The 22,838-nt window shown below is 42.7% G+C and overlaps 1 protein-coding gene and 1 pseudogene across 1 annotated transcript; both read right to left on the bottom strand.

Moving 5' to 3' along the window:
* Window positions 1–7,034: 7,034 nt before the first annotated feature.
* On the bottom strand, window positions 7,035–8,231 carry LOC142813954 (cholinesterase-like; annotated as a pseudogene).
* A 9,990-nt stretch (window positions 8,232–18,221) lies between these two features.
* LOC119171774 (acetylcholinesterase-1) lies at window positions 18,222–20,895 on the bottom strand. The gene is made up of 2 exons (XM_037422609.2): window positions 19,258–20,895; window positions 18,222–18,582 (listed from the first exon to the last, which is right to left on the bottom strand). Exons 1-2 carry the CDS (start codon window positions 20,826–20,828, stop codon window positions 18,432–18,434), a joined length of 1,722 nt encoding a protein of 573 aa, XP_037278506.2. The 5' UTR covers window positions 20,829–20,895; the 3' UTR covers window positions 18,222–18,431.
* Window positions 20,896–22,838: the final 1,943 nt, after the last annotated feature.

Raw genomic sequence — 22,838 nt, 5'->3', positions numbered from 1 at the left:
CCTAAAGATTTGTGTTACCTGGGGCCCTTCAAAGTTTGGGCATGTATTTAAACTGTGTCGCGCTGAATAGTTCATACAACATTACTGGTTTACGTTACCGCAAGGAAGTTAGAAAAGCATCCTTGCAGCCTGAAACTTCACCTTCCACATCTCGCCGACTACACAGTCACCCAAGTTTCGCTTGCCTATTCGGAAGCACTGACGCATTCCATTCGATCGTCGGTGCTTTCTCGTGCCCCTCAGGTGAGCAGTGTGCCCCCGTACTTCTGTGTATACGAGCGAAATTCCGACAGATTTTGTCAACAAATCATTTCCCGTTCCACTAAGTTATAACTCAATAAAATTCATATTGCCTTCTGTTTTCTTCTCGTAATGTGTGTTTTGTTAGCACTCTTCTTTGTGAGCTCAATATTTCTTTTTTTTTATCATTCTTGTACTGTTATGTATATGACTTCGTGCTGCCTACATGTGAACAAAATCTATGTGTTGATGACTTTTTATTGCATTACTGTTAAAGACATACACGTGTTTTTTTTTGCCTCTACAATTATTGCTGTGTAATATTCTAATACGAGTATGTGTGTTTGCAATCACGCATTTCCTTCTGTATGGTAATACGTATTTCATTAAACGTGATAATTTATTCAGGAATGCCTTATTTACCAGTGGAGATGATTACGCCTGTAATAACATAACCCTTTATATATATATATATATATATATATATATATATATATATATATATATATATATATATATATGTATGTATATATATATATGAGATCTAACCGACAGTAATGCCAAGGAATGTACAGGGAGGGAAGTTATTAGAACCAATGGAATGTAAATAAGAAGAAAAAAAAGTGGATGAAAAAATAACCAGCCGTGAGCAGTAATCGAACCTACGACCTTCGAATAACGCGTTCGATGCTCTAACCACTGAACTACCACAGCGGCCTTCCCTCCGTCCCCTTTTTTGGGTTTATATGTGAATTTAGAAGTAGGAGTGACAGTCAGCGCCATATATATATATATATATATATATATATATATATATATATATATATATATATATATATATATATATATATATATTCAGAATCCTCAGAAATCACCAACTACTCAAAACAATTTAAAATTATTTATTTGGACTGCCCCGCTCATGACTTCAGCGTCAGCGCGATGTTACCAACAGCCTTATACTGTGTTCTTTGAACGGTGAATTTACGATGAAGGATGTTTGTGTTGATTGATTGATATGTGGGGTTTAACGTCCCAAAACCACCATATGATTATGAGAGACGCCGTAGTGGAGGGCTCCGGAAATTTCGACCACCTGGGGTTCTTTAACGTGCACCCAAATCTGAGCATACGGGCCTACAACATTTCCGCCTCCATCGGAAATGCAGCCACCGCAGCCGGGATTCAAACCCGCGACCTGCGGGTCAGCAGCCGAGTACCTTAGCCACTAGACCACCGCGGCGGGGCGATGTTTCTGTTCGAGAACCACTTGAAAGCCATTGATATTTCAAGCACTTTGTTTCAGTCAAAGCATACTGCTTATGAATAAAGCCGGAAGTCTTCTTGGCACTTCACTATCAATATCAGAACAGACGCAAACATGTATTTCTAAAGGAATAAATCTTAAGAGAGGCGCCATCTGTGCGCTGCTTCTTTAGTTTATTGAAGGGAGGAAATACACCAGCACGTCAGAAGAGGTCGCTACGTGGAATGAAAGGTAGAAATCTCAGCCATCTCGGCCGTTGAAGAGCTTCCAGATATACTTTAAAATGGTCGGTGGGTGGGATAGCTAAACAATGGAATGCTCTATCAAGATGAAATTAATTTTGTTAAATATATGCGGTTGTTTCATGTCTTGGGAACGAGTATATTGTTTGGGAATGCAAGTGGTACAACAAGGCAATCCCTTATATATATATATATATATATATATATATATATATATATATATATATATATATATATATATATATATATATATATGAGATCCAACATACAGTAATGACAAGGAATGTACAGGGGAAGTTATTAGAACCAATGGAATGTAAATAAGAAATAAAAGTGGATGAAAAAATAACCAGCCGTGAGCAGGAAACGAATCCTGCTCACGGCTGGTTATTTTTTCATCCACTTTTATTTCTTATTTACATTCCATTGGTTCTAATAACTTCCCCTGTACATTCCTTGTCATTACTGTATGTTGGATCTCATATATATATATATATATATATATATATATATATATATATATATATATATATATATATATATATATATATATATATATATATATATATATATATATATATATATATATATATATATATATATATATATATATATATATATATATATATATATATGCTGAAGAATAACTTCGGTTGCCGCAAGGCATAACTATGCAAATAGATGCGCTTTCACATCAGTGAGCGTGTTCTATGTTACGCTGATATAAGATGAGTACTTTAGGTTCTGCTTGAATTTATAAATTTATAAGGCATATAATACACCTTTCAATCCTGTGTCTATCTGAGATTGCGGAATAAAGTACTTGGTTCATATCAGAAAGAAAAATAAGGCTTTCTGAACATGGTGTTATTCCTTTCTTGGAGCTCAGTAGAGTCGCAGTCTTCAATGTACCATAGATGGCCATCTTGAGGTGGATTACATTTGCACCCGGTATGCACCTAATAGGACGAACTAGTCCAACAGTACTTAGATTAGTGAGTACTAGAAGAGCTTTTGATGACGTTAAAGCGGGCGCCAATAATAGTGTTCCGTGTGTCACTGCCAGCGAAGGGTTCGGAATGAAGTTTAGTTTTGTCAGCTTCGCTGTCGGAGCATCTGTCGGCATGTGTTCACGGAAACAAAGAGAAAAAAAGAGGATCCAAGGTGATGCTTTGGTGCTATGCTGCTGATCATACGCGTCGAATAAGGGTTTCGTTGCCCATTGAAGAATTACGTTTCAGATGAAGTTCATCCAACGCTCTCAGAGATGCTATTTGTTTGAAACAGGTATATTAATGGCGCGAAAACCTTATAAGTTTAGGAATACGGAAAAAAGTTATATTTATGTGCGGATCTTGAATAAGATGTGAATTATTCTGAATTCGAAGGACTCAAAGGCAATTCAGTGAGTGTGGGGGGACGCCACAGACGAGAAATGATGGCAAGAGCAAAAGCTTGATGTAGCATGAATTTGCCAAGAAATTAGAATGAGAAAGTAATGGCCGATACGTTGAATAAAGTACGAAATAAGGGACACAGAAGAAACTTGAAGGTATGTTAAAGAGTGCATTTTAAGAAGAAATGCTTCGAATGAGCCCTCCGTAAAGTTAGCTCAAGAGAATACCAGTATCATTTCCCGTTTTTATTGCGGTTTTTTTTTTCAAATAGTGGGTTTTCAAAATGTGTCCAGTTCTATTTCTGTTTAGGCGCGATGAAATTTGCATTCTGACACTATTTCCTATCTGAACCTTGGTTTAAGATAGGTTTAGCCCCACCACGATGGCCTAGTGGCTAAGGTATTGGGCTGCTGACCCGAAGGTCGTGGGTTAAAATCCCGGCGGCGGCTGCATTTTCGATCGAGGCGAAATCGCTGTAGGCCCCTGTACACAGAATCGGGCGTACATTGATAACCCCAGGCGTAAGGTCGGAATTTCCGAAGCTCTCCACTACGGCATCTCTCATAATCATGTGGTGGTTTTGGGACGTTCGACACCACATGTTATTATATTAAGAAATTGTTACCCATTGCTGCTCTAAATTTAGAAAATTCTAGTTGTTTTTAGGACTCAAGGTGCTGCTTTTGATAATTTTGCTGGCGACACTGTCAGGCTGTGTAGCTGATATAATCACGAAGGCTTTAACTGCCCCTTAAACATGGTTATGGGCTGCTACCCACGAGCAAAGACTGCGGCATTCAGTTAGAAAACAGATTTCTTGCTCACTCTCTGTAAAGAATGGCCCTCACAGTGCGCGACGCTTCCTCGTGTCGTCCTCGACCGTCGTGTAATTGTCCGGTTACAAGAGAAAAACAGGATATACCACTGCGTTATATCTCTTCCATGCTACTCCAGGCTTGGGAATCGCAGGTTTCCTGTAGGAAAATGTATATCATGGTCAGTACATTGGTCTACCTTGCTGCAACACCTGCAAATTAACACTTATAAGCTTTAGTAACTCTGGGAACTGTTCAAGCACTAGATGTTTGTTATAGTCAATGCAACAGTTTCTCTTTCTCGAACACATACATATCAGCTCGTTCGTTACACATGGAAGTGTGCACGACTCCAGAAATTGTTCAAACACTGTGAATAACGCAGAGCAGAGTTAATTGATAAGTACTCTTGTTAAAATTCAAATCCTCACTTGCCTCCCCTTTCCCGCCCTCCCCGCTTCTGCTGCCATTTCGTCTTATTGCACTTATCACACAAAAATGCAGGATCGCAAGTGTAAGCTTTCATCTTAGTTTCACAAAGCTGCATTCATGCGCTTACACTCGCTTTTATGATAACAAAATTAATTATGGTTAAATGTACAAAGACAGTTGTTCCTACGTGTTAAGCGTACATATAACTTGCGCATATTTCAAAGCTTCGCATGACTAAACGTAGCAGATATATGTACCCGAAATATACTAAAGATGCCGCCCGCGAGTAACATTGAAGTGAAATTTATTTAGTTTATTTAAGGAAAGCATTTGCTCTTCACATAATGTATCTGTTCTATTATGATTGTGGCCCAAATATACCGTCAATGAATTCATGCGTAATGCGTTGCTTCCAGCTGAAGTACAGGAAATAAAATAGCCCGGCAGTTTACGTGCTCGGCGCACCTTTCAGAGGTTTACTGCGTTTTAGTGCGAGTTAACTGATACTGACAAGCAACTCGGAATTTTTTTTATTGTTGTTCTTTAAGCTTCATTCTTCCCCCCCCCCCCCCCACTGCTGAACAGTGCGATGCAGCCGCTAACAGTATAAATCTAAGCCAAATCAATTTCTAGTTTTCAATTTGTTTTATTGATTACTTTACTTTTGCTTAACATAGAATATTGCTTGATTACCTTTATGTCACGGTTATTATCTTGTTCATTTTTACATAAACCTTGAATAATGCCCTGTACAGGTGGAAGCAATACGTAGGTGTTCCTTTGGGCACGGCAACTGTAGGCTACACCACAACGTAACTGTCGAAGAAAAATTGTGAGCATAGGTGAAAACGACTGTGTGCAGTGACCATGAGCGCTGCGTCGAATCGAAAATATCAGGCCTAATTTAGGCATGGAAGCATTTTATAGTATTGTACCAACCTTAGCATGCATTCTACATGCGCAGAACATTTTCATTTCCAAGTTATCTTCTCTAGAGACATACAAGCAGTGGGAACTTGTCCAAATAGCTACAATTTACGTAGAGGTCGCGGATTCGTAACCAGGGGAATTTCCCAAAAGGAAGTCAGATATTACTAGCAATACAGAGATGAATTATATTTAATTTCTTTAAAAAGAACACGCCTTTAAAATTACCGGCTTCTCCTATTTTCAGAGCAGGAAATTGCAATAAATTCCCAATAGTTGATAAAATACTATATATAAAAAACGATCTACGCCACAAAGCACATGTTAAAGGGATGCAGCATTCGTTTTTCATTTGCTCTTTTTATGTTTTACGATTGGCAATCTGGCACTGTTAGGCCAATTTAAAAAGTATTCCAGTATTTAGTTTTGAGAACAAATGCTAGTAACGTTACTGTTTGGTCGCATGCAACCATCTATGTCACTTCTTGACTAATACCTAAACTTTCGAGCATGATAATCTGGTGATTGCTATAGTGAGCTAAACCAGTATAAACTTATGTAGTGGAGCTTGAAATTGGGTGCAAGTAGGAATAATTTTAATCATTTTTATGTCACACTTCGAGGAGAGTTAGGATGGGTATGAAGGCATGCATTCGTTTCCTTTCACCTTTGAACATACCTGTTCTGCATTTTACACGCGCAGTCCGAAGAGGATCAACAAGAACACTTTTTTGGTAGCAGTATATATAGATGTGCTGTTACGTTTGGCTTGATTGAATGTGTTACAGATTCTCTGTAGAGAAACATAACAGTGAATTAGGTACGAACCACAGTGGGTATGTGCCACAGAATTATGTGCCATATTGCACTATCATTATCTGTCACTATCCTCACATCTGACCACTGTGACCCCTAGTCCTCGCAACTCTATCTGCTTTGTTGTTCTCCAGCCAATGATTTTGAAGTTCAAACATTCGTGAAGTATCGTCAAATTTGTCATTCGAATGACTTATTTACGGTCTGTCTCCAGGGTATACATATATCTCGACAATATATGCATTTTCTAGAACTTCTATGTTTCTGATCTTCTAGAAGGAAGTACAAACAAAGCAGTATACTACATTACAAAAGGGCGCACTCATTCTCAGCTTGGTCATAAATTCAACCGCTTCAGATTAGACCATGGCTGACTTAATGTGCTACACGTTCCTTTCACTATGAGCTTTGTGCCGCAAGGAGCTTTTTAAAAAAAATTAACTTTGGCAATATTTAGGTGTCTATAAATGTATTCTTTATGTAGAGGAAGTAGATGTACTTGTCCTGTTTTAATGAACGAACCCCACGCAGCGACGGCTTCTTTTATACGCGCTTCCTCTTTCGGTGTATAGTTCTTGGATGCCATAATTCATCTCACGTCCATACCCACCACATCGGTAAAACGGCTGTGATCATCGATGAACGGCAGAGACCCCATAGTATAAATTATGTCCTCCCTATGTGTCACACCCATCCACTCGTAACAAACACTGTACGAAGGTCAGCGACCAAAAAGGTAACTGTACGTCTTCAATCCCTGCCACGAAGCGCTGACCGCTAAAACTTGCAGTAAGCAGTCAAACGCCACATCACCTAACATTTTAGGAAGAGTGGCCTGGATCTCGGTAAAACTGCGCTCTTCATCGTCGGGGCCGAAGTAGGCCCGTACAATCTCCTTCTACTTTGAAACATTTAGGTTCAATGCCTGTGCCATGACTATGACGCAGACCATCCGGTATCGAGATTTCAACATGCCCAGCAGTTCATGTAATTCATCCTGCATTACTCCCAGGAACATCGTAGCCTCGTTCAAAGTCGTTCCCAGCATTAGTTCTCTGCGGTCCATGTTCATCCAAGATTGTGGTGCCAGTATGGAGAGCGGAAAAAAGTCGCTCCTTTCTGTAGGCGCAAAAATTCGCTGTGCGAAGTCAAACTTCTTCATGGTGTTCATCATAAAACTTGAATCTAATTGGCGAAGGCATGACAGAACCCCTTTTAGCTGCTTTTTGAGGGCTTTTTCGTGTCGTAGGATCCCAGAGCACCTGCCGCGCTAATGAACTTTCCCTCTCTTCTGAAGTATATAGTTGCTATCATAGACAAGGGACTTCCACTTTTCATAATAGCCCTCTTGAAGAGTCCCTTACTGTGAGGAGAGACCGTGTAGAGTCTTATTGATATTGATCCAGCACTCTGTCCTCCCCCTGTGACGTCATTTGGGTTACCGCCAAAGCTCCCTACATTTCTCTGCACCCACTCCAACGCCATGTTATGGTCCCAAAGGTCCATGTTTCCCGGTATTTATGGGATCTCTAGCGACAAAAAACCATTGATTTCTACTTTGTAGTTGCATGTCACTACAATAACGTCTGTGAGGGCCACGAACTTTTGCCGGGTCTTAGACGAGAAGAGCAGAGTCAACCTACTGAAAACCATTCCTGTGAGTGAACACATATACGGGTACTTTTTGCTTGCAGCTTGCACGCTGCTCTACACATACAGACCTTGGCTTCCATACGTTCATGTAAAGGCAATCCTCCGAATCGTCACTGTAATTCAGTATCAGCTTAGGAGCCACATGACAAGGAAGTTCCTCGCACGCTTTCGTATTTCTCGTGGCATTGTACACGCCTTTCCAGGGAAAAACGGGTCGCGGTTTTTTTAAAAAGAAGTTCACCTACGGGTGGTTCGCCATGCGGAATGCCCAAGTAGGCGTCAACCTGCTTGTTACTGGCAAGCGAACTCTCTTCAAGAGCCCGTAGTCGACGCGGATGATGGTAGGTATAGTTTCACTGCACGTTGTGGAGGTACTGAAAAATAATCCAACCAAGAAAACACGAGTCAAGGCATTTGCGAAGCACCAACAAGGGTGGCACATCAGAACAGGAGGGAGAGACCTTTCCTTTTCTGCGTCTGTAATTGCTGCGATCGTTTACCGCAGAAACTCAGCAAGACGCGTCACGGTTATTACACACTGCCGAGGTCTCTACAGAAGCTGCCTCAGAGCGAGAAGCGTTTTTTAATAGTCTGCCAGATCCTACTGAAGAGGAAAAGTAAAAAGTATCCTCCACAGGCCCGTTGCGTGGCTTGCCTATTTATACACGCGCTTCGAATGACATTCAAATGAACGCCGCGAAGTGTTTTTTTTTTTTTTTTACTTTGAACGCGTTTGACATGGGGCTGTTTTGATCGGCGGTATGGAAACTACGTAGCTCAAGAAAAACTACAAAAGAAAATTCAGTGGTCTTCAAGAAGTCTTGTTGGCATCGAGCTTTGAAGTTTGTTTCTATGCCGATGTAGAGAGAGTGACATTGCTGGGTCATCGCTTACGCTTGCGGCAGGTTGGCTGTGTATGTGTTTTTTTTTAGCTGTAGGTAGGCGTGTGTAAGTACTTTTCAACATAGGTGGTGGTTATAACCGACATCATTGAGAGACGCCACGAATACAAGTGATTTTGGAATATGGAACGACTGGAACAAAATTTTTAAAATAGTCCCAAGATATTGATTAAGGTGCCTTGAGAGAACACCTCGGGTAAATGGCTGAGATAACGGTACCACTACTCACCACATTTTATTTGCGTGATTATTTTAGTGCCCGAATTTTAAGAGTCTATGCCTTATTTGTGACAAACTTGAGTGTTCATATATTTACAGTCATTCACCTGTGGAAAAAATTAAGGCTGGCAGCTTTCACTTCACAACTCTGTATCTTACTGGGGGAAAAATGCTACAGTAGTGTTCAAAATGCGAGGGAAAAAACTTTATAGCATTGCCACCATCACTCCAGGCATAGAAATGATACCTGGCTGTTTTCTTTCTTAACACGTAAGTTGTCTTTAGTCGACCCTTTCATGTCCGAGGGTCGTCGTAGATAGTAAACGCATATTTGCCACGGGACTGTGGGCCTTATCTCAGTGCCACTACTTCCACAGCTCATACCTTTTACCCACTACTACTTCCGCTACTCCTTCAACTTCACTCATCCACCTTATTCCACTTCATTCCTACTTCATCTCACCTCATTAAATCACACGGAAGTCAAATCCCACTTCATTCAAACTGTTTAAGGAACCTGCAAAGCAAAGGCTTCTTTGTAAGCCATCGGCTTTACAGTTTCAACGGTGCCAAGTGACGCCGGGTGAAAAATTTTCTTTCTGCCTTTCTCGTTTTTTTTTTGCTCTATCTTTCTTCATTTCTTTGCTGTTTCCTTGCGTTTCTTTACTCTCTCCTCTCTACCTCTTTGTTCTCACCCTGACATCTATCCTCTCCCTCACTCTTCTTTTCTGTTCTCTTGCTATTCGGGCCCTTCTAGTCGCTTGCCTTTGAATGAAGTGTACGCGAGTTCGAATCTCATGTCGCGAAGAAATCACTTCGCCCCCCCCCCCCCCCGCACCTCCTAGGATTCCTGTATAATTAAAAGCTGCATAAAAATAATAAAAAATAGAAAATAAATTCTAGTATATTTTATATCTCTCTATCTCTATCCTCTTTCCGACCATTTTCCCCACCCCCGCACACAGTAGCAAATCAGTTCTTCTAGGTTAACCTCCTTGTCTCTTCCTTTTATTTCTTTCTCTCTCTCTACAAGTGTATACTTACCCAAAGGGTTTCGCAGCCCGGACTTACATTGTAACCTTGTCTATTAGCACGCAAAAAATTAGTTTTTGTGAATATGAAGTGAAGGGTAGTTTACTACACAAGTGTCCTTTAAAAGAAAAAAAGAAGAAACAAGAAAGCCTTCTTTCTGTGTTAGTTATTGCCTTATAAGCGTGAAAAATAGGCTCACTAGCAAGAATAGGGTGATTTTAACATGCACGTGGTTTCGTATAACCAGTTTTCAAGCGTAGAAAACGTAGAGGGAAGCTGTATTAGACATTTCTTGTTTGTGGCGCTACATGAAATTACGACATGGTAGTTCGTTATTTTATTTCATTTCTGAATCGAAGGCACACAGCAAACTAACCTACAGGTGATGCATGAGCGTAACTTAAAAACTTGTTTGGAAATAGACTTGTGATGCGCATACTATCAGTCTTCAGAACTTATTCCATCAGAAGATCTGGTCGCCATAGTTCACAGTTGTCTTGCTTTTCTTTCACTTCCGATATGTTTTCAGGACGAAGTTGGAGCACGACGGGATCAGATGGATCGTACCGGTGCCATTCTTGCCCCGGGTCGGGAAGCTGAGGCTTTCTGGATGGAGAGAAATTGCAGGCAACCAGGTGAGACACTGAGGATCTCGAAAAATTTTAATAAACATGGAAAGTTGTTTTTGGCACTCTTTTGAACAGCTGCTTATTCATGGGTGAGTGGATTGATGCAAAGCTTTGTTGAAAGCCCGAGGTGTGCTCCTACATATATGGACAGTAACGTCAGGCCCGACCACCACATCACGGGCCCTCTGGACAGCCCATAAATAAAACCCAGGATCGGGGCTCTTAACAGCACATAGGCACTTCTGCTGTTAGATTTGTACCATGCCTCGAAACGAGGGGTATATCCAAAGAATATGGTCAAGGCTAACCAATTTATTGTTGTGCCTGCGAAAGCTATTCGGATATGTATCGAGATAAACCTACAATAATTTTTGTCGATTACTCACAGTGGGTTTTTTCGAATGAATTTTAGTATAAATACAACTGGGAACCACGCCTTACACTTATGCCATCAAGCAGATATACGCATGAATACCTTTGTGACTACTGGACTTCTGATAAAATTTATTTATTAATCATTCGATACACTTTAGAACTTTTTGAGATCCTTTTACAAATAAACAATTGGACACTTTGCGGGACGCAGCGAAATTTTAAAGTATGCCTAACAAAATTACCACTCTTATAGCGCCAAGAACACATGTCCAGAAGCACATGTTGTTGAAAATAACTGCAGCATGCTCCCTCATTTATCTTTGACACCTCCCTCCAACCAGGAGGAATCCGCAGGGGGGTAATATAGAACCTCCTACTTTCAAGTGCAATACTTAACCACATGGCCCGTTTTCGAAGTCTTGTTGGCTACAAGTTGTTGGCAGGGTTTAATGCGCAACTTGTGCGTTTCTTTAATGGAATGAAATGTGCTTATGAACAATTGGGCGTAATGGAGTAATGGAGCTTTTTTTTTTTTACAGCGAAAGCTTTTATGAGACCACAACCCGGGCACGCGCTGTTGTCCATCGCCACCGCCATCACCGGTGTCCGTAACCACATCGCAGGAGATTAGAAACAAAATTAAGCACCAATGACAAAGTGGGGCTCCAACTCGGGTCCGCTGAGTGAAATCCCGGTATTCTACCACTGAGCCACGCTGTTGCTTGGTACTTGTCAGCGAACTTGCCTTAAACAGGCTTGGTGTCGGGAAAGTAATTGCGTTAATAGGAGTCATAAAACGTTTCAGAACAGCAAAGAAACAACGAGGCGTCTCACAATGTGAATAGCGTAATGAGGGGGTCGTCCAATGCTTCAACCCATTTCAAAAGCTTGTTCTCGATCTCCTATTAACTGCTGCGCATACCCGCTTAAGGCATAATTCCTCATTGTCATCAGCCACTACATGAGTGATCGGGCACAAAATTCCTTGCAAGTGTTTAGCGGATACAACGCTTCTCAGAAAAATACAAAAAATAGCATAGCGAATGCCGGACTGCTACACAGAAATTTGTATCATTAATGCCGTAGTGGGTATTATTAATGCCGTTGTTACCCAATAAGTGTATAGAGAAGGCTCTGAAAGGCAGCTCTTGTAGCTTTTGCTGTGACTGTGCTGCGCCTTCCGCGCAGGCATGCCGTTTACTGATTGCACCTTGGGTTCCCCATTTACTCTACTTGGTTGGTGTGGAACTAGAGAAAATTAATCGGTGGATCGCGGAAATCCCAGGAGAGGCCTGCAGAACCTACTTTGAAAAAATCATGTTTTTGTACACCTGACTGAGAAGTAAGAGCTAGCTCCCTTTTCATGTGGTATTTTAAAATCTTTGTCTATAATCGAAGCCAAAGAGAAAGAATGGGCAGATGAAGAGAACGAAGACATCGAGTTCCGACTTATGGTGATGATAATTTTTATTTACGACAGACGGCGAACCTCGACCATAAAGCTTTGCTGTGGCATGAGTTACCTGGTATGGCTGGTGTGCTTAAGCGAGGTCCTGAAAACCAACTTTATTCGATACTCTCTAGATGAATCACTCAAACTTGTTCTTTGCGATAACTTTTAAAACCGTCCAAGGAGCATTACCTCGCAAGCTTACCACCTTTTATCATTTCAGTCATGAGTAATAGACAGGTATTAGCTTTTATCATTTGGGTCATCAATAGTAGTCAAGTATTAGCTACTTGTGTTGTTGAAATTTACCAACGGGCATTTCTGCGGCTTAATAGCGATATTCAGGACCATACTATTATGAAACTAAGCTGCAGTTACTTACCACAAAACATTTGGATTCCTCACATGCGAACCCTTTGTACTTACCCAGTGGCAACGAAGGAGCTGATGATGGCTACTATTTGCTGCATGAAGTTTTCTTCCTCAGAGGTATAGTCGAGTTGCTGAAGTTTCTTGATTGCAACGTCGCCAAGGACCTCGGTGTAGCGACTTTGGTCCTTCAAGAAAGGAAGGGAACCTAGCACAAATGTCGTGTCATCACCATGGGTGACACCCATCCACTCAGGCCAGACACTATACGACGGTCTGTGCGCAAACAAATACCGGTAGGTATTGATCCCCTGTCGAGCCGCCACTTCTGCCATCAGTTTAACAGGACAGTAAAACACACCGTCGCCGATGAGCTCGCTGGCAATCTTTACGATGCTTTCATTTGTGTGCTGCACGTCAGGTCCTCCGAAGTACGCCTTGACAATAGATCGAGCGCGAGGAAGGGAAGTTCCGAAAAGAGGCAGTAAAGCCGTAGTCATTGTCAACCTGTAGTCTGCTGCCAGAAACACTTTCAAGGCCGGAAAAGAATGCTGGAAATAGCCCAGCATGAAAGCGCCTTCGTCAGCAGTGGTTCCCAGAATAATTTCGTTGAAGGGAAGCTTCTCCCACGTTTTCGCTGCCAGCGGGTGCTCCGGAAAAAATTCGTCACCGTACTCAGGTCCGAATGACTGGAAAGTGTAATCCAGTGTCTCGATGGTTCGTATAATAAACGAAGCATCCACTTTTCGCAGGCATGACATGACACTGTTTAGTTGCTCATCGAGACTTTGGCTTTGATTATAGCACCCTAACGCCCCCGCAACATAGATGAATTTTCCCACGCCCCTATGCGTAAAGCCGAAAATTAGGGAGAGCGGAGTACTGCTCATAAGAATGGCTCTTTTGAACAGACCTTGGCGCTTCGGAGAGGATGCCTGCAAGCCCACAGATATTGCGCCAGCACTTTGTCCAATCAAGGTCACTTCGTCCGGATCTCCGCCGAAAGCGGCGATGTTTTTTCGCACCCAGTCCAGAGCAAGGTATTGGTCCCAAAGACCGAAATTACCGGGTAGTTCAGGCCTTCCGAGAGAAAAGAACCCGAAAATACTCACTCTATAATCAAAAGTTACAAATACTACGTCAGAGAGAGCAACGAAATTGGCCGGATCATAAAGAAAAAGGGAAGAATCACCCCACTGGAAAGCTCCGCCATAAATAAAAACGACGACTGGCCTTTTTTCGTTGAAGGTTCTCGAAGCGGTAGATGTAGAGGAGCGCTTCCATATGTTTAGGTAAAGACAGTCCTCTGAAGCAACGGCAGAGTAGTTCAACGGAGCGTCCGCAATAAAATGCAGCACTCTCTGCCAGCAGGGTGGAGTCCTTGCCGTAGCTTGGTACGTTCCGTTCCAAGGCGCGACACCTTCGGGCTTTCTGAAGCGTAGTTCTCCGATGGGAGGTCTTGCGTACGGTATGCCCAAGAAAGCATCAATGGATCTGTGGCCTACAGTGATAACTTCACCGGAGACGGCTCCCGAGTCTGTCATAACAACAGGCGTAGGTTTGGCAAAACTTTCTTCGCTGCTGTAGAGAACTTGGACTGCCAACAGAAAAGGTACCGTTTGCCACATCTTGAATATATCATGTATAACCTAGATCTGGCTTAACTTGGAGTGCGCCTCACAGCTTTCGGGCAGCGTTGTACTTGGCGCAGTACCTTGTAACGAGCAAAGTGGATTATTCGAGCGGGAAATAAAAAGAAATGGCGCAGCTGCTTTCTTGCTGTTGATTGGCTCGTAGGGATTCGGACTCTACGTGTATAGACAAACACAATTTATTGCCTTTGACGAGGAAGTTTGTATAAGAAACCACTCACTTTTCTTTTGATAATGCATGGAGGGTGGTGACCGCCATCAGAGCCCATGCTAGCAAAAGGCTAAGAACGGGCGCCCGCATATTGTAGTAGTGCATATCAAAAGCCTGATTTATACACTGCCGACACGGAAAAAGAAGGCGGCTTGACAAAGCATGGCTGGCAACTGAATCTTATTGCAGGAAAAAAAAAACCTTGTAGTTTGTGCGTGTGCGAGTCACATGAAAGTCACAAACAAAACAAGAGAGCAAAATAATTGCAAATAACTAATCCCCTGCATTGGCATAGTGTACTACCTCGTTACTGAGGCTTAAGGAGGTAGCGCTTACGCAAATGTTTTCATGCGTAACAGCGGGGAAAGCTTCCAAATAACCTTTTTCTTATTCCCTCTTTTTGTAACCTAAATACTGAGATTCGTGGAGCCCGTTTTCTTTTTTTTTCTTGAGATAAAGTTGAGCGGCTATTCTCAGCGGCCAATTTATTTGACAGTGTAGCCAAGACTGCGGAGGTGGAGCTTTCGCGCATTCTAGTTGCTCTGCACGTTGAAAAGAACATATGCACGAAAAATTGCATGAGCCAAACACTCAGATTTTTCAGTGAACATTTTAGTGGAATATTACTAGTATGTTTTAACTTAACAGCACGTTTGCAGTCTTACGCGGTTGCACTACGTCATGGACTTCATTTTTACTTTGGGAAATAAGCTTGCTGAAACGCTGCGGCTGTATAATAAATGAAAAGAAAAGCAAGTATATCTATTCGTACCAGCTATTTCGTAAGTGTTGCTCGTCCTTGAACCCTCTCTCCCATCTTCTTGGCTTCTTCAGTAGAACGGCCTTCGCTACATCACATTTGCCATCACCAACCCAGAGGCTCTGATAAAAACTGTAAGCGTTCATTTCTCATCCGGAATGGTCAAGTGTCATGCATCTTCATTGAACTCCCTCCCACGCCTTATGTAATGCCCCCACAAGGGGCCTTTAAGTAAATAAAATGAAAATGAAAGTGGAGGCATTCTTGTAAGGTGAAGAATAACTGAACTTTACCTAAGACATCCTGCAACTTTTCGAGTCTGATTGTAAATAAAGCAGTATTTGTCTCAGCAAAGTCAAAAGCGAAAGTGTCAGAAAACCTAAACCATGTTTTTTTTTTTTTTTTTTTGCGGGAGAGCAGGCGTGCGTTTTGGCTCTGTAGCTTCCACAGTGCCGTGAATAGAAGTTGTCGCGCAGTGTGGTAACACTTGTCCTGTTGTCTTTTTTTTCCTGTGTCTGTGATGTTCATAGGTCGCTTATTTTTAAAACTAGTGGATTGAAAATGTCTGTGTGTACGTCATAGTTATCACATCGTGTTTTATTTCAACCGTAATAACTACCACTCCCAAAACCACATAGAGCAAAAAACAAAGCTTAGACAAATTCCAGTGGAGCCCATGATTCTTACTCTGGTGTAAGGGCTGCGGGAGCACTGAAGCTTCCATGGACACTAGCGCCAGAATGTCCTCTAGTGAATTATTAAATGAGACCCTACGATGAATGAATGAGCAACTTTATTTGGCGCTGTTTAAAGAAAAAAAAACAATAGGACTTACAGTTGGGAGGACCAACATGAAGTAGGCCTCCTGAACCCTTTCTACCCACTTTGGAATGGCCTCCTGAAAGTCGGTCCTCGAGATGAGTAAGGCAGGCTCTCATTGCCCACAAGAAATTAAGAGTTTAAAGAAGGGCAATTTCAAGTTATTCATCGCACCGTTTCAATTAAATACTTTATTACTTCACGAATCGAGTGCTCCAATTTTTTTAGAATCCGTCAAGTACAACAAGAGTTACAGGGTTCGTCTAGTCCTAAGTGCTTTCTCTCACCTTCAGTGGTAGCGATCCTGCTGAAAACTGCGGGAAAGGGGGGATGACACTGAGGCAGGAAAAACTACGATTGTGAGGGCCACGCACTTTGTGACCTTGAGAACTTGTTATTTTTCTATTTATTTTTTTCGACCGCACGCCTTACCAACACCCTCTAGACTCGCCTAGAGGGTGTTGGCCTTACTGACCGCAAGTGCGTGTGCGCGCACGTCGCGCCATTCCGCGGCGGCCGCGGTAACTGTGAAGCTCACGATGTTTAAACTTGGATTCGTGGCACGGATATGCTGTACGGAATGATTTGTCAAGAGAAGAGATGGGTTTATAACCGCCTTTGAAAGCGAATTCGAAAGGCCAGGCCACGTGCTGCACTACAATGCTTGGCGCAGATGTTCTCAGAAGCCTCTATTATCGATCGGCAGCGCTTTCTGATCATGCCGCAAAATTGTTGTCAGTTCCCTTTAAGAAACTCGATTTATATGCCTACGCATCAACTTTCGCGCATTACACATTCATGCTCCTTGAAGAACAAACTATGTGAGTGTGTGAATCGAGTGCCTGGAGTGTGTACATTGTAATTGTGATTATTCATCCGTTCTCTACAAAAGACAAGCTGAGCTCGTCCGCAAGGTTGGTGCCACTCTTAACGGAGAGAAGCTTGACTTTTACACCTGGAAACAAGCATCAGGGACTTTTTCTAAACATTCAGCTTCTTCTAAACTTAGCACTATTTTCTATTCTAATAATGGGGCACTACATATACAGGTTAATCTGCTACTGCAGCCCGACATTGATCAAGCGATTATGTGCGAATTTCGAGGTATGTTGCGCGAAAAGTGCTTGTATACCTAATGTGGCAAAAGGAGTTCATAAATAAACTATATGGTCGAAGTTATTCAGCAGCCTACGTAACTAACTCACTCCTTTAACTCACTTCTTGCTATGAGACAATGAGACCCACCATGGTGGCCTATTGTATAAGGCACCCTGCTGATGACCCGCGGGTCGCGGGATCGAATACTGGCCATGGCGGGTGCATTTTAGATGAAGGCAAAAATGCCTGAAGCCCGTGTGCTTAGATTTAGGTGCACGTTAAAGAACCCCAGGAGGTCGAAATTTCCGGAGCCCTCCACTACTGCGTCACTCATAATCATGTGGTGTTTCTGGGACGTTAAACCGCAACAATTATTACTACTATAAGACGATGAACTGCATTTTTAAGTAGTTAGCCAAGCCATCCGATCAACGCAAAGCTGAAGATCACCTACCTGCCGTGGTAGCTTAGCTGTAGATGCTTCTAAGCTCAGGGTCACGTGTTTGACTCTCAGTCACGGTGAGTGCATTTCCACGAGGCAAAAAGCGACGAAAACCCGTGTGTTACATTCAGGTGCACATTAAAGGGCTCTACGAGGCCTAAATTAAGCAGGGTGTCTCTTATCAAGGCGTGCTTCATAATCATACCGTGGTTTTGGCGCATAAAGCCCCAGCATTATTTATGGAAGACAACTGAGCTTACATTCTAAAGGGAAACTTCAGTTTTAAGTAGTCGTGGGAAAAAATATTTAGTTTTTGAGTGGGACGATAGAACAGTACAGTATTTTCTTCGAACTCTACTAAAAAAACAATTTGCTTTTGTTTTTTTTTATTATTACCGTACAAACTGGTATCCTGTATTAGATTTCATGTTGTTTCATACACTTCATAAACTTTAAAAAAGAAGAAAAAACACAAAGAAGATGAAAATCTTTATTACTCATATTTTCTGTTTGTATCGCTGCTTCACACGGCGATTAATGCCCATGTTTATCATTTGGTGTCTTAAATTTATGACATGCAATGAGCTATCTCGCACATAATACATTAAAAATGTGTTTACACATCGTGAGATCTATGCAAAAGTTGTTTGGCACATGATATGCAGAACGATGAATTTTTAGTAATTACTCCATCAGAAGATGAGGTCGCCACAGTTCACATTTGTCTTTCTTTTCTTTCACTTCGGAAATATTTCCAGGACGAAGTTGGAGCACAACGGGATCAGATGGACTGTACTGGTGCCATTCTTTTCCCAAGACGTGAAGCTGAGGTTTTCTGGTAGGGAGGTAGGAAGAAAAAAAAATAAACAACGTGCTGAGTGTAGGAATATCATAAGATACTTCCGCACACATGAAGATATAGTTAAAAACCCTCCAATGTCTCAAGTAAAGGAACAAGCGGCGAAATGGCGGCTTCCGCGCAAAGTTCTACTTTTATTTTTATACTTTTAGACAGAAAGACTACGTTCTTTTTTTTCTTGTTTGAAGTAATATCATGCATTAAATCTTGATTGTTAATGCGCCAGCACTTCGCAGGAACCTTCACCTGTGTAGAATAACAACTCGCGCGTAAAAGAATTCCACTGGAGAGCTATTTTTTTCGTGCTGTTGTTATCATTTTGAGTTCCCTGGTGGTGCTACCATTTTTATTTCAGTTTCTGTAAATCTGTATGTTTTGATGTTACTAAACTACAGCAATGATGTTTGTAGCTTTAGTAAAAACTTTACAAACAATTCCAGAAGCATCACCTACCACAAGGTTACCCTCTTCTATAGTGTTACTTAGGCATAAAACACATACCAATTCAGTGCTTGTAATTTTAAAAGGTGAATTTATTTCGGTTATTCACAGCTTCCATACCGATTCGACATTCAAAATGCATGAAGCCGCAGTGCACTACCACAAAACCCGAGGCGGCTGTTTCAATAACTTCGATGAGTATGCACTTACCCAGTGGCAACGAAGGAGCTGATGATGGCTACTATTTGCTGCATGAAGTTTTCTTCCTTGGATGTGTAGTCGAGTTGTCGAAGTTTTTTGATTCCAACGTCACCAAGGGCCTTGGTGTAACGACTTTCGTCTTTCAAGAAAGGAAGGGAACCTAGGACGTACGTCGTGTCATCGCCATGGGTGACACCCATCCACTCAGGCCAGAAACTAAACGATGACCTGTGCGCGAACAAGTATCGGTAGGTGTCGATGCCTTGACGAGCCGCGACATCTGCCATCAGCTTCACAGGACAGTAAAACACACCGTCGCCGATGAGCTCGCTGGCAATCTTTATTACACTTTCACTACTGTGCTGCACGTCGGGTCCTCCAAAGTACGCATCGACAATAGGTCGAGCACGAGACACGGAAATACCGAAAACGGGCTGCAAAGCAATGGTCATTGCCAGCCTGTAGTCTGTGGCCAATATATGTTTCAACGCTGGTGAAGAGTATTGGATATTGTCCAACACAAGCATACCTTCGTCGGTCGTTGTACCCAGAATGACTTGCTTGAAGGGTAGATTCACCCATGTTTTCGCTGCCAGTGGGTGCTCCGGAAAAAATTCGTCACCGTACTCGGGCACAAATACCTGGTTGGTGTGATCAAGTGTCTCTATGGTCCGCATGATAAACGACGGGTCAAGTTTACGCAAGCATGACATGACACTGTTGAGTTGGTCGTCGACTTTTTGGCTTTGATTATAGCAGCCCAATGCTCCTGCAACGTGAATGAATTTGCCCACACCTCTGTGCGAGAAGCCGAGAATCAGGGAGAGTGGAGTACTGCTCATAAGGACGGCTCTCTTGAACAGGCCCTGTTGTTTAGGAGAGGATGCCTGCAAGCCCACAGATATTGCACCAGAACTTTGACCTATCAAGGTCACTTCATCCGGGTCACCCCCAAAGCTTGCGATGTTTTTTCGCACCCAATTCAGAGCAAGGTGCTGGTCCCAGAGACCAAAGTTTCCGGGCAGGTCAGGCTTTCCGAGAGAGAGAAACCCGAAAATGCTCACTCTGTAATCAAAGGTCACAAATACTACATCGGAGAGCGCGACGAAATTGGCCGGGTCATACACAAAGAGAGAAGAATCGCCCCACTGGAAAGCTCCGCCATGAATAAAGACGACGACTGGCCTTTTCTCGTTGCACTTTTCCGCACTGGAACAAGTGGACGACCGCTTCCAGATGTTCAGATAGAGGCAATCCTCGGAAGCACTGGTAGAATAGTTCACTGGAGCGTCCTCTATAAAGCGCAGTGCAGTTTGCCAGCAGGGTGGAGTTCTTGCTATTGCCTGGTAGGTTCCATTCCATGGTGCAACGTATTCGGGCTTTCTGAAGCGAAGATCTCCGACGGGAGGTTTTGCGTACGGTATGCCCAAGAAAGCATCGATCGATGTGTTGCCTACAGTAATAACTTTACCGTTGATAGCTCCGGAGTCGGTCATAACAAGCCGCGTAGGTTTTGGTAAACTTTCCTCGGTGCCGTAGACGGCTTGTGCCGCCAGTAGAAGGGTTACTATTTGCCACATCTTGGTTCTGTGGTGCAACACGAACGTGGCGAGACGAGGTGGCGAATCGGTGCCTTCGCGGAGCGTTGTACTCCACGCAATGCCGTGGTCACGTGCAGTGGAGCGCTCTTACTTGAGTGCGAAACAAAAACCGGTAGCGTATCCCCTTTCTTCTTCTTGAGTCGCGTGTGGCGAGGGAAGCGCTTCGTGATTTATCGATCAAGCCGTCACGTGCACCTGAACGCGATTTCTTGCCTTGGGCGTGGAAGGTCACGCTTGGAGCCACTGATTCGTCTTTTCGTAATACTGCGAGGGTCACATATGCCGTCGCGAGCTTTGGCAACACAAGGCTATATAGTGACAATCAATGTGAACGTACCTTTACAGGATGCACAGGAACTAACCGTCGGGGCGGTCAAAGTGAGCGTCGAATACAAATACGAGACAGACGCGACTTGATCTCAAACAGATATGATTCTTACACTCTGAATCGTTATCTACGCGCTGAGGTTCCATTTCCGGGAAGCCGCTAGGTTTCCTTTCTTACCGTATATGTCTTGTTTGGAAGACCCTGTAGCATATACTTTCCTCCTTTTACTTTCGTGCAACGAACACGTGTGTAACTTCCGGGTGTTTGCAGACTCTTGATGCTAATAAGTATTCACGCATTCAGAGCTACGCACGCAATGCATGTGTACGTTCGTGGGGAAGGTTCTTGTGACTGTCGGTGCATCATATGTGGGATGTGTAGGAAGTGTTTAAGCTGTATGGTTTAATTAAAATTGTCGCAACTAATTATCATTTACTTTTTTAGCTGTAGTTAGCCTGAGCCAATAATATTTGATAAATGTCATGGCTTAATCATATTGATTTCAATGGTCGAAAACTGCAATACATCATATCTAGTCACCCTTGAATGTGCAAACAGAGTAGCCTAATTATTACTTTTTCAGTACAGCATTCATTCATTCACTCCGCGGAAATCTTTTTTAAACAGTGCTTCAAGAGTGGCGTAAGGGCTTGAGATATAAAGAGGTTGTATTCACTGAATTTTATTTTATTGCGATATCATTGGCATCTACTGTGTGAGACTCTTGTTCAAGAGCTCTTCTTGTTAGAAGTAGAAAAAGCCCGGCTACAGAGTCGTTTTTTTTATATGGCGGGGTGATCGCAAATAATGATACCGCTTGCGCACTGGTATCCCAGAATGTCCATGAACGTTGCACTCTCCTTAGACATTCCAGATTCAAACCACGCAAGTCAACTTAAGTGGGTACGAGAAAGCGTTAATGTGACTGCTCGTAGCTATAGCTTTCTTGGAACTTCGTTTTAGTCCATGTTTTATGCTTTGGTATGCCGCAACAATATCTTTATGCCGTGAATCATCGCGAGTGAACCATTCGGGGTTAAAGGTGGTGAATGACTGGGAGTCCCAATCACGCTTGCTACTAAAGAAGTCGAGGCATGTTTATGTGCAAAGGTGTTTTGAGAGACGCAAGGACATCCTTGGGGACGAACGAGAGGAGGGAAACAGACCAGCGAAACTGAGCGATATTACCCAACACAATAAAACTCAGTGACGGGAATACCATCCGCACTACCACAAACTCAAACCGCTCCACTTCGTTGAACGGCGGCAACTTTAAACTGGCACCTATGCTGATTACGAAGCGCATTTACCTTGATTTGAGTAATACGGAGTGTTGCAAGTGTTTCACTAATAGGGTCAAACTAACGCACATTCTCAGGCAGTGTTCAGTGCTAATTAACATGAATGACTATAGGAACTCGGTTTCCAACTGGGACTTTCTGGCGCGTTGGTGGGGCACAACGCCCAGCTCAGGGCTTCACCATCAACCCTGGGCTTTCCAGTAGGCCAAAGAAGCTGCTGAGATACAAGATCTCTCAGCCGGCTCCTAGGTGGGAACCCAGCCCGGAAACCTGCAAGAACTTAATATTCACTGATTCACTCACGTTACCTTACAACATACGTGGGCTCCGAGAGTAGCTCCAACAGAGCGCCCAGCCGGA

Source organism: Rhipicephalus microplus, chromosome 4 (genome assembly GCF_043290135.1).
Source record: "Rhipicephalus microplus isolate Deutch F79 chromosome 4, USDA_Rmic, whole genome shotgun sequence".
NCBI classification, from domain to species: Eukaryota; Metazoa; Arthropoda; class Arachnida; order Ixodida; family Ixodidae; genus Rhipicephalus; species Rhipicephalus microplus.
This window is presented reverse-complemented; position numbering and strand designations above follow the sequence as displayed.

What these genes read in the sequence shown, in the direction of transcription:
- LOC119171774 (XM_037422609.2), bottom strand. Translation starts at nt 20,828, where the DNA reads ATGTGGCAAATAGTAACCCTTCTACTGGCGGCACAAGCCGTCTACGGC. An exon ending in AGCTCCTTCGTTGCCACTGG is followed by an intron (nt 18,583 to 19,257) that starts GTAAGTGCATAC and finishes CCTCCCTACCAG; the next exon opens with AAAACCTCAGCTTCACGTCT.